The 13,258-nt window shown below is 41.5% G+C and overlaps 1 protein-coding gene across 2 annotated transcripts in view; it reads right to left on the bottom strand.

Annotated features, from left to right (window-relative positions):
- The window catches only part of LOC124595540 (methylosome subunit pICln), an 81,657-nt gene that overhangs the window by 53,235 nt on the left and 15,164 nt on the right, over positions 1 to 13,258 (bottom strand). For both annotated transcript variants that reach the window (XM_047134319.1, XM_047134318.1), the window contains exon 2: positions 12,096 to 12,241. In XM_047134319.1, coding sequence (XP_046990275.1) covers positions 12,096 to 12,241 — 146 coding nt within the window. The remainder of the gene's footprint in view (positions 1 to 12,095; positions 12,242 to 13,258) is intronic.

Below are 13,258 nucleotides of genomic sequence, written 5' to 3'. Positions count from 1 at the left end.
ATGAGCTGTTCACATCTGCTACCTGGTGGCTGAACATATTTAGTTTGTAATGTGCCACACAGCTACAGCAGTCCTCTATTGTATATGACATTTAACTTTGACTGGATACTATGTCTCCTAAGTTACGTAATTCAAATTTCAAGTCACAAAAACTACACCAAACGTCATTCTATAAAGGTCTAGCCCTTCTAATGTTTTTTCTTTGTGCCACAGATCTGTTGATGCTATTAAGCGAAATGCATTATAAAGAGTATAATAAAAAAAAATTATTTAGGAAACAAGACAATAGCATATTATTGAGCCAAATATGGTCGCACACCCAATGGAGTACTTTATGTCCAAAGTAATTAAAAATGGATGTTGATGAAAACACTATCTACAGAGCTGGATGCTGCAAGAACTCGGGATAAATAGTGTCACTACCTGGAGATTTCCCTTTAAACTTGAGATTGTCGAGACAAACTCAACTTCCATTGAAAGGAAGCCCAACACAGATTTTATGGTTGTTGTGGTCTTCAGTCCAGAGACTGGTTTGATGCAGCTCTCCATGCTACTCTATCCTGTGCAAGCTTCTTCATCTCCCAGTACTTACTGCAACCTACATCCTTCTGAATCTGTTTAGTGTATTCATCTCTTGGTCTCCCTCTATGATTTTTACCCTCCATGCTGCCCTCCAATACTAAATTGGTGATCCCTTGATGCCTCAGAATATGCCCTACCAACCGATCCCTTCTTCTAGTCAAGATGCACCACAAATTTCTCTTCTCTCCAATTCTATTCAATACCTCCTCATTAGTTATGTGGTCTACTCATCTAATCTTCAGCATTCTTCTGTAGCACCACATTTCAAAAGCTTCTATTCTCTTCTTGTCTAAACTATTTATCATCCACGTTTCACTTCCATACACGGCTACACACCATACAAATACTTTCAGAAACGACGATTTTATGGTATCCAATATAAAGTCGATTTCAAAGGAGACTGGGACTTGCACTGTCAGCAGCAATGTCATCTGAAAGTTACATTCCTGTCAGCTTTTCACAGAGTTGAAACAACTACAGGTGATTTAACTTCTTCAGACAACAGTCTGTGTCTGTCCCTAGGTGTGAGCTGTTTTTGGTTTCATAGGCATCTTTCCCAATTCACTTTGTTAACAGTAATAATGCTTTCAATTGGCAGAAATTCTCTCAACTTAGCTGATATTCTTGTCTTCTGAACAATCATTGGTAAATTATCCATACATTATGCCCATTCTTCATAATCTGGTCAGTTCTTCACTATATGACATAACTGACCATGAATTCTCTCCACCATTTATCTGTTTGCCAATCTTACACCAATGTTGGTAACTGTTATTATTTTGTGATGAACCCAACATTTGGTTTAATGCAGTTCTCTATCCCTGTGACTTGGCAGCTATCCTCTTCATTTCAGCATAGCGGCACCATCCAACAACAACAATCACATATATAGAGGGTGTTTCTGTAACAGTGTACAAAAATTTAACAGAACACAGGGGATGCTCCACTGAACAATTTGAGGTAGGGAACCTGGGGTTGGAGAAGCCATCTTAATGAAATAATAGGAGTAAAATCATATTACTGCGTACTTTTTTTTTATTTACATTAGTTACAGGTAACTGCAAATACCATCATTGATATGATGAACGAACCATTTGTACTTTATCTTACAAAATGCGCAGAAACTGATAGCCATCGAACTAAATGCAAGCATGACATCAACGAACAAGGTTCTGACACACCCCGACAAATATACCTGGTGTGTTTTGAATCACATCACAGGCAGCTACAATTTTGGCAACCAATTCCATCTCCTTACCTAGGGTCTTGTACTAAAGCGACTTTAGATATCCCCATAAGAAGTAAGTGGATTCAGGTCAGGTGAACTCACAGGCCATGGAATAGAACTACCATTCCAATCCAGCAACCAGGAAATACTGCACTGGGATGGTTGTGGACAACCATACTGAAGTCAGTCACTGCACCGTAATGTAGTATCCACATCCTCTCACGAACAGCCAAAGCTATTTCTCCAACAGTTCAGTTACAATTCTTTCATGAACCTCAAGTACAGCTGACCATTCAGATGGCCAGGTAGAAGATATGGCTCACCATCCTTGTTTCCTTGCAGGATATAAAAAATGTACATGTAAATAAACAGCACAGTATGTGTAAACTTTTATGCATGTTAGTTGTAAATAAGCTGGAAAACAGTTATGCTAGACAAAGTGATAAACAAGTTTACTACCGCATCCCCTTAAACTGGCTTCTCTGACACCACGTTTCCGACCTCAAATTGTCCAATTGAGCATCCTCTAGTCCTGTTAAATTTTTGCACACTTATGGAAACATCCTGTATATTCATATCTAGACCTGCTCCTGTTATGCCTTCCTCATATCATCTCTGAAACATTGTTTTCAGCAAGAACCCTTATCACAATACACGTCTAAAGGTGTGTCCAAGGTGTGATGGCGATCTGCAGCTGCCACAGCATCCTCCATGATGAGAGGGGCTGCCTACTCGCACACTGCACAGTTTGAGTTTGGGCTGCAACACGTGGCTGGTGTAGCTCCAGACACAGCACTGCACCAGTGAGCAGTGCTGCAATGGAAGCCATGCCTCAAAGGCCTCCTACATAGTGTCGTCGCATGATGTCTAGACAAAGTGAACTACCATGAAACACTCACAGGGTGTAACACACTGTGAGTTAATCTCTCAACATCATTGTCTCTATAATTTAAAGTACCATAATGCATAAGGTCATTCCATTCCACTACCATTGGGAAACTGCCATTAGGCAGGAAATTCCTTTGCTTGTTCCAAAAGTTTTTCTGTTGAAGGCACTGGCAAATAAATAGATGAAAGTTTATAGATAAATGGAGACAGTACTACTTCCACAATTGTACTGACAATCCCAATAGTGATTCAAAATGAAAATACTAGAGACAGGCAAAATTCTCCAGTTGCCAAGATCCTGAAAAAAGTATAACAAATGCTCATACGCTTTTATTTTTAATAAACCTATATTTCATTACATTTTAAGTGGAATTTTCAAGGAAATAAGGGTAAAAATTAGGGACTCATCTCTCAGAAATAAAAGTGAGAGAATGCTTGGAATGGGGCCAAATGTCTCAGCGAAACCAAGAAATGGGTTCTGTACTGCAGTACCATCAATGACCTTACCATGGCGCACAGCGTTTCATGGTCAGGAATTAGACGGCATTCAGATCAAGACTGATGCGCAGCGGCACCACTGCCCCTTAACAGTGCAGGCACAACCATCCGAAAGCCGCTTCTGCAGAAACCCCAGCAACACCAGCCAGCATACATATGGAAAACAAACCTACCGGCTATGGGCCAATCAAGCCACGCCATTCCATTGCAGGCACACTGGCGGCTTGTGTACTCCTGCGCACCTTGACTAGTTAAAAGCACACGCACTGCCACAGACAGCAGTGTGAAGTTGGGCTGCAGTCTCGCAAAGTGTTTGGTCTTGCCGCTAGTAACTACAGGCATATACAGACTTGAAGTGACAATGTTGTATGATTGTGATAGGGACTCGGCGTACAATGCCAACTGACAGTGTTTGTGTTCAGATCTTGTGTGAACTTCAATTGAGAGATTAAACTTGTTTTTCCACTCAAGCCTCCAGTCTTTGTTGCTCCGCACTTCCCGGATACAACAACTAATGGTGACAGAGGCTGGTTGTTAGTTTTGGTTTCAGCGATTCTCTCTTGCTTCTGATCAGGTGAATCATCACCTGCGACGAGGGGGTCACTGTGTGTTTCTTTTCTTCTCTTCTTTTGTGCAAATGGCATTGGGGGGACATTCATTCATTTCTTCGCTTTTGTTCTCCTTGTTTCTTCTCTCCTTTTCACCATGGCGACTCCCCAACCTGAGGTACCTGTGTCGCTCAAAGACCTATAAATCGAACCAATTTTCTCAACTGACGGCGAAGCTGACATTGCTGTTGGAAGACCTGCAGTTAATGCAGGAAGCCTCGTATCAGCACCTCTCCCAGGCTGATAACAGCAGCAGCCAGCACCGATCGGCCCCATTGTTCCGCAAGTTCAATCCTGTAGTGGAAGAATGGGACAAATACAAACAGCAGCTGTTTCAACATTTTGCAGCCTGCAACATTTCAGGTAGTGTTCAGCTCTCTTATTTCTTCTCTTGGGTTGGTGTTGATATCTCGCGTATCTGCATTAAGCTGTTTCCCCTTACTCAGCAAGAATCAGTTCCTTCCTCTAATGTCACTGATGCTCTTGCTAAGTATTTTGACTCTCAGTTTTTGGTCACCTCTGCTCATTATAAGTTTTTTCATGCAAAATGTCAACCTTCCCAGTCATGGCTCATGGAGGCATGTGGTATAACACGCATGTGCAAATTAGTCTGTCCTTTTTGTAAGTGTTATACTGACGCTGTTGTGGGACACTATTGTTCAAAATGCTACAGATTCCCAACTTCATGTGGAGGTTCTCAAGCTATCAGACCCCTCCCTTGAGGATGTCATTTGCATAATTAAGATGTAGGAATTATTTGACATTGCTCCCAAGTGGTTGTTGCCCCTGACACTTGTCAGTCCCATTCAGACAGGTGTTCTCTTTCTACTGGACTCCGTAAACAACCCATGTCATGTCTGCAGCGGTTCCGTCCCACTGGCAAGTTGCAATCGCGGCCAGTCTGTCCTCCTGTCCAATTACGGCTCAGAGGCAATGGATGTCAATCAGGTCGATGGTGACAATGCTGTGTTCCTGCACCACTGTTTCTGACAAGTCGTCTCTAGTTCAAACCTGTTATGGTGTCTCCACTGCATCAGGGTCAACTCCAGTCGTCAGTCATCCCCAGCATCCTTCCTTGCTTATATAGGAACCGAAAAAGTTGTACATTCAGTTGTGCATCCAGAACCACATTGTACAATTCCCACTGGATACTGGGGCGTCAGTGACTTGACACTCCAACACAGGCCCTGACTGCATACAATGGGGATTGCATTGCTGTCCTGCACACCTGTACTTTGCTGATGCACTACCAATCTACCTCTAAGATACTCCCAGTCATGGTGCTCCACTCCTATGGCAGGCCTAACATTTTTGGCCTTAATGCCTTTGACATTTTTTTGTCTTCAGATCTCAGATAACGTGGCGATGATTAACTCTTATGACAGCGTCACAATGCTCTGTGACAAATTCCACCAGCTTTTCGAGGACTCTCTGGGTAGGGGTAAAGATTTTTTCACTCGGATTACCTTGAGGGATGCAGCCCAGCTCGAGGTTCATAAAAGATCAGGAAGTTTCTCACGCTATTTGGGACACTGTTTCAGCAGAGTTGTGTAGGGGGTCCTTACGTCCATTTCCGCTAGTCAATGGACATCCCCCTCGCCACTGTCCAGAAACCTAATGGCTGCCTTTGCCTATGTGCCAATTTTAAATCCACCGTTTAAGCACAGTCTCTCAGATTCCTACCCTCTCCCTCGGCCCGAGCAATTAATGGACAAATTACAAGGGATCATGTTCTTTTCCAAGATTGATCTCCAAGATGATTAACTGCAACTTCCGTTGCATGACGAGACGAAGTCCTTCCTCATCATCAACACTCACATTGGGCTGTTCCAATGTCAGCACCTCCTCTTTGGCACCCCTTCTGCCCTGGCCATCTTCCAACAATTTCTGAAACAAATGACATCTGAAGTACCCCCTAGCACCAATTACCTTCATCCGGAGGAAGAAATATAACATTGTCAGGATGTATATATGGACAAAGAAAAAAAAAATTCCCGGATTTCCCGATTAAAAACACACTTTCTCCCGGGTGAAAATACCCTTTTCCGTGTTAAGTGACAGTATACGCTTCCTCGGCACTGAAAAACTCATCAATCCTTTGAATGTTTATGGTTCTGTATGCCGACATAGTCCACAACTCGTGGTCTCGCTTCCCGCACACCAGGTCCCGGGTTCGATTCCTGGCGGGGTCAGGGATTTTCTCTACCTCATGATGACTGGGTGTTGTGTGTTCTTCATCATCATTGACTCGCAAGTCGCTGAAGTGGCGTCAACAAAAAGGACTTTCAATACGGTGGCCGAACTTCCCCGCAAGAGGCCTCCCGGCCAACAATGCCATACAATAATTTCATTTCATACCGACGTAGAATTTCCAGGCACTTTAGGAAACGGAACTCAGGGGGGGACAACACCTTTTGAAAGATCTTTGATGTGCAGCAACATGTACACTGCATATTTTCGTATTACGAAGATATAAATTTGAATTCCACCAAACACAGCATGTCAAAATTATTCAAATGGCTCTGAGCACTATGGGACTCAACTTCTGAGGTCATCAGTCCCCTAGAACTTAGAGCTACTTAAACCTAATTAAACTAAGGACATCACACACACATCCATGCCCGAGGCAGGATTCGAACCTGCGACCATAGCGGTCGCGCGGCTCCAGACTGTAGCGCCTAGAACCGCTTGGCCACTCCGGCCAGCCCCCATGTCACTTTCCAAAGCATTGAAATCAAGATTGCGATGCCCTTTGTAAGCCAGTCATAGCTCATGTCACGTGATCTCGCGAGCTGATGACAGCATAGGACAGGTGATGTAGTCAGCCAATAGCAAGATCACTCTTCAGTAGTGCGAACACACAAATAAGAAAAGTTAACGGTTTTAATTTATATACATAGAATTCACATATAATATTAGTCTCTAAGATTAATAAGCTGGAAGACAAGCTAAGCTTCCACATATAATGTTGATCTTTTTTGCGCATGTTACACTTTAAGATACATCACACAAACGTCCCAGTAAAATTTTTAATAAAGACGTAAATGTCTGATCTTCTGGGCTCGCATTCTTCTAAATGGTCGTCCTCAAACAGTTGATTTTTAAATGAGAGTCAAACGCTTTGTGATTTAAGAAATTCATTGTACATCTCACACATAGTTTATTTTGCCTAAAAGGAAATCTGCTTTGAATGCAACGCTTTTCAAACTACCATTCGCAATATTTTCCTGGACTTGTTAGAAATACAGGGTGGTCGAAAAGTCAGTATAAATTTGAAAACTTAATAAACCATAGAATAATGTAGATAGAGAGGTAAAAATTGACACACATGCTTGGAATGACATGAGGTTTTATTAGGGGGCAAAAAAAAAAAAAAAAAAGTTCACAAAATGTCCGACAGATGGCGCATGAAAGACCTCTTGCGCGCGTCGTTTGGTGATGATCGTGTGCTCAGCCGCCACTTTCGTCATGCTTGGCCTCCCAGGTCCCCCAGACCTCAGTCCGTGCTATAATTAGCTTTGGGGTTACCTGAAGTCACAAGTGTATCGTGATTGTCCGACATCTCTAGGGATGCTGAAAGACTACATCCGACGCCAATGCCTCACCATAACTCCAGACATGCTTTACAGTGCTGTTTACAACATTATTCCTCGACTACAGCTATTGTTGAGGAATGATGGTGGACATATTGAGCATTTCCGGTAAAGAACATCATCTTTGCTTTGTCTTACTTTGTTATGCTAATTATTGCTATTCTGATCAGATGAAGCGCCATCTGTCGGACATTTTTTGAACTTTTGTATTTTTTTGGTTCTAATAAAACCCCATGTCATTCCAAGCATGTGTGTCAATTTATAGCTCTCTATCTACATTATTCTGTGATTTATTGAGTTTTCAAATTTATACTGACTTTTTGATCACCCGGTAGGTTCATTTCAGCAGTTGCAAGAGAGCGCCAGATAACAGGCGTCACCGTGCTTGCGCAGCTACGATGACGCAGGAAGCCCATATGTTCGTACGTGTAAAACATTAAAAGATCTTACATTATGTCATAAAAGAAAAAATACAAAAGAGGATACTTCAAGAGCGTCGGAATTTCAACCCTACAAAAATGCATAATTCGGCTTAAAATGCATGTTCGTATGTAAATTTTCTTGGAGTACCAGTACTTTACTATGGCTTAAAGCCATACATGCACATGGAATGCAGAGAACAGTTGAAACTAGCCAATAGTGTGAAATTAAACACTTTGTTTCAAATAAATTGACTGAGTCGCCAGAAAAGATTAATAAAAGCCTAATCTCTTTAGCAAACCGGCAAAAATAAATAACTTCATTGTTCTGTAAGGCGATTAATGCTCGACTGTCAAAGGTGGGAATAAAATCTAGAACTAACAACATATTTTAGCCTTCCGTAATTATGTGCACGTATTTTAATTCATTTGATAGCTCCCGGCCACAAAAATCCGTAAAATCCGTTTTGTTATCATTTAACGTGATAACAATAAACGAAGAGGAAACAACAAAATTACTGAGCGTAAACACAGACCACGTGGAGACGACCCACCTCCCCACCACAACTCAGACTGCTCTGTGCATCAGTCCCAGATTTACTTTATTTCTGAACCGGGGCAAAATTAAGTAGTGGTGCCCAGCCACACTTCTGTAACCAGAAGCGGGAGAAGGTACTATCATACGCGACTCACCTGCGCATGCGCAAGAGCCCACCCGCAACTGCTCAAACGAATCTAATTTAAACAGTTGTCACGTCACGCTCATCGGAGGCAATTTGTTGTTATAAAGCATTGCATAGTCTTCCTGAAGCCTTTGACACACTGCTGTTGGCAGACGCTTATATGAGCATTGTTTTATTGTTGTATACGGCGCATTTCCTTTGCAACTCAAGTTTTATTTTCGTTTTTTCCTTCTCTCGTTCATGTTTTGTTACAACAGTATTATTCTGCTCTAGCGGGATACAGTAATATCTTTTGTTAGAGTATTGGTTCTTATCAGTCAAAATCACAAAAATTTAACTGAAAACTAAAACAATGAAAAATTCCCGGTTTTTTCCCGGATCTCCCGGTTGTCCAAGGGTCGTATACACCCTGATTGTGTACCAGGAATGGTTTGACAAGTACCACCCAAAAGCATATGCTCTTAATAAGAAAGGGGAATTATGTGAAGTTCCATATTGTGTAAACACATTGAGTTGTTCCAGGATTGCAACTATGACTAAGAAAAAAATATTATTTTAAATAATCTTAGACAAAAATTTCTGGAAGCTGGAAGAAAATTAGCATCACTGCAAGTTTTTCTGCTACACTTGTGGGTTTCCTGAGCTAGTTGATCTTTTTCTTCTGTATGTCACTTTCTGTAAGTTGCAAAGCATGCATAAACTGACTGATACTTTATTTTAGATTAAGTCTGAATTGTGTGCTGTAATTTAGAAGATGCCTATTAATCAAAATGTTATCACAATTTACAATGTCAGGTGCCACAAAATACTATCAATCTTCTCCTTCTACCTCCTGTTGAGGAGCAACAGTAACATTACCATGTCATCCTCTTCTGGTTGTAAACCATCTAAGTAGCTTAGAGTCAAATCCAGTTCACCCATGCTTCTTTCTATCCCATTGCCAACTACCCTCTGTGGCTGGCATTGGGCCTGTACCTTGGGGAACAGTGGCAGTTGGGGCTAAGTTTCAGCCACGTTGCTGTCTACCTGAGTGGCAAAAGATGGGCATGACCAGCTGCAGTTGCAGGTAACAGACGCACCTTGGACAACACACCTTAACCATTTTTTTTCTCAGTTTTATTACTTTCTTTATTAGAGATTTTTTCTTGTTGACTCATTGCAGAACATCTTCATTTCTTTCTTGACCGATCCTTGTGATCTTCTACAGTCTCCTGTAACATCACATTTCAAAGGCTTTTAACATTTTATTTCTGTCTTCCCCAAAGTCCACTGTTTGTACCCATAGAGAGCTGTGTTATGGCACAGTACAGTAAGGGGTAGAAATTAGAAAAAAAAACATCATTAAAACCCACACTGCCTGAGGCAAATTCAAGTCAAACCAGAAACAGAGGCGAAGCAGGAAGCGAGCCATTATGTCGCAAGTGGGTGTTGTTGATGTCACTGTCTGCCAAGAAAGAAATAAGCATTCTGCCGAAAAGAAGAGGGCAGAAAACCAAAGGAAGGAAGACAAGCCTATTCGATAGCTCACAAGGCATGTTGCAAGAAACTTTATATATTTCCTAAGAGCACATTGCAAGGGACTGACACAGCAGTTAAGTGCCCGTTAAGCGAATGTAGCAGAATAAGGAAGACACATTTTGTCATTATGAACCGAGCTTTACCTCAGAGTCTCACGTTAGCTCCCTTTAAATACTTGTACTACAGTTCTTGTCACGAGTTGATAATTGAGATCAATGGCGTTCCCAGTGATAGCAGTTGAGTCCCTAACTATGATACTATAGTGAATCTATATCCTAGATGCTCCAGCAGAGTCTATGAACAAGCCAAAGATTTACTCAACATGATGGCCTTCACTGGATTAACTTCATGCTGTTCACTGTCTACCATCTACTGCTGCCTCTAGATCACATGTCCCAGATTAAATTCCTGGCTGGGTCAGATTTTCTTCCCTCGTTGACTGGTTGGCTGTATTGTCCCAATCACTTCATCTTATCTTCATCAACACACAAGTCACCAAAGTGGCGTCAAATGGAATGACTTGCACCAGGCGCTAAACAAGCCCAGATGGAGTCTCCTGGTCAACAGTGCCATATGGTTGATCGATCAATCTATCATTCATGATTTCGCCTGATTCCATCAATATTTGGGCATTTGTTTCTCCAGAGTTCATGCAACGCTACTTGAAGCCTCCTCTATTATCTTCTTGACTGAAGTCCTTGTTTTCAATGGGTCTAATTTCTACTGGGCTGCTATAAAGTTCCACCTCTCACATTATTTTCTCCTTTTATTACCTAATTATCTTCTTATTCTCTGATCATCATTCTCCTAATTTTGCGCTCCCTAAAATAATTGACTGCACTGACTATACTGATACATACAGGTTTGGCAACCTCAGTTCACTACAACTAGGTGTCGAGCCACCACTTTTAGTAGTACAGTCATATTAAACTGCCTCACAGCTGTGGGACAGACTGGATTCCCCATTAGCATCTGCAACTGTTACTACACTGTGTGGAGTCATTACAAAATGCTCTCTGCTTGTTCAAATGTGTGTGTAAACTATGCAAAAATACCACAACATTACATTGTACTTAACCAACATTCATCTATATGCTACAGTCATCTGGAAACATAAAGAAGACCACAGGAAAGTATTATGGACCAAATTCATTTGTATTGTTATATGAGTTATATACATTTGCAATACCCATTAAGAAAGTATGTGATGCTTCTTTTCTATATAAAAAGTACGAGGGTCATCCAGAAAGAAATGCATCACTTCCTTTTTCTTGGCCAACAAGAATGGTACAAATGTGAAACTTTGCGTTACAAGCAGCATGTCGTCATTTGATTTCTCACTGTAGAGCAAGAAACTGTTGGCAACATTCACAAGCATTTGCGTGCAATTTGTGAGGCATCTGCAGTCAACAGAAGTGCGGTTAGTCACTGAGCAAAGAGAGTGAGGCCATTATGAGAAGAGGTTTTTCAAGATTTGCAGCATTTGGGGAAGCCATCCGTGGCTCTCTCACTTGACAAGATACAACTTACTGATGTGCTCACCTGTGGTCCCAAGAGACAGCACCATTAATTCTTAAGCTTAAGTAAACAGGTTAAGCTAACTCAAAAAGCGCTTGCAGTTACTTCGGTGCCATAACAGCTTAGATGGCTGATTGATTTAACATGACAACGCTTGAACTCACACAAGTTTGAGGCCTCCGGAACACATTACTAAACAGGTTTGGAAAGTGTGACCTCCATCCACCCAACAGCCCTGACATAGCTCCCTTACTTCCACTTGGTTGGGCCATTAAAGGATGCCATTCATGGAAGACACCCACAGTGAAGAAATGACTTTGTGACCAGAACAACGAATGGTACCGACAAGGCATACATACCCTTGTGTACCACTCGAGGGAGGCCATACAACGGGAATATTATGAGGAAAAATAGGGAGTGCAGAAGAAACATCATTCTTTCTTGTGTGTATGTTTAATTGTGTTCAATAAATAACTACTGAAGAAAAAAATGTGATGCATTACTTTCTGAGCGAGCCTTGCATAATATTGTTAATTGAATGAAATTGAACATCAACAAACCTTCTGCATCTACGTGTGTGTCCAACATGATATAAAGGCACTCCTGTGGATGTGACTGCAAATCCCTTGATACTGCATGGAGAGCAATGTGAGGGTACTCGAGAGAAAATCCCTGGCCAGTGGAGTTGTTTACCCATGACAGACGACTGAAACAGATAAAAATTATGCCTTCATTTTTGTATGATTGTAACAGCCCCAAAAACACTAAACACAAATAATCTTAACTAATTGACATTCATTATTACTGACTTAAAAATATATGTACGAGATCAGCTTTGAGGGAGGCCACCACAAACTTTGGAGTGTGTGTTTAAAAAAAACTACCTGGAACTCCATCCTCTGACAACTAAATTAAGAATGTAATTAACACTATCAAAAGCAACAACTTTGATGGGGCTAACAATATCACATGTAAATTACTGAAATCCTCTCTTCATGCAACACTATCTAGTCAAAACTATCCAGATACCTTTTAATGGACAGTAATATGATGTGTGTCCATCATTCGCTTTTATGACGGTTTGAACCCTGCTGGAGAGACATTCAATGAGGTGACTCAATGGCTATGGAGAAATGGCATTCTCAACAATCAAAACCAGAGGATGTAGTGATGTTGGACACTGGAGTCTGGAGCGAAGCAGACCTTCAAACTTTCCCCAAGCGTTCCCTTAGGTTCAGGTCAGGACTCTAGATAGGTCCATCAATTCAGGAATGCTACTGTTCACAAACCATTGCCTCACAGATGCTGCTGTGTGACAGAACGCACTGTCATGCTGATACAACCATTATCTCTGAACTATTCCTCTGCTGTACTCTGTACATAATGCTTAAAATGTGTACACCTCCTTTTGCGTTTGGTGTTTTCTTAAGTAGACACACCCTAACCACAAAAAACATTCCCATACCATAACACCTGGTCCTCCATACTTCACTGCTGGCACTTCCCATAACAACAGATCACATTCTCCAGGCATTCGCCAAACCCATACAAGTCCATCAGATTGCCACAGCGTATAGCACGATTCATCGCTCCCAACTACTCATTTCCAGCCACCCCCTGTCCACTGACATCACTCTACAACACACAGACACTGCTTAACACTGACTACAGAAATGTGTGGCTTATGAGTAGCTGCTCTAGCACTGTATCAATTATTTTCAAT

The sequence above is a fragment of the Schistocerca americana genome, chromosome 2, assembly GCF_021461395.2.
Source record: "Schistocerca americana isolate TAMUIC-IGC-003095 chromosome 2, iqSchAmer2.1, whole genome shotgun sequence".
NCBI lineage: Eukaryota > Metazoa > Arthropoda > Insecta > Orthoptera > Acrididae > Schistocerca > Schistocerca americana.
Note: the sequence above shows the minus strand (reverse complement) of the source record. Positions and strands in the feature narration are given on the sequence as shown.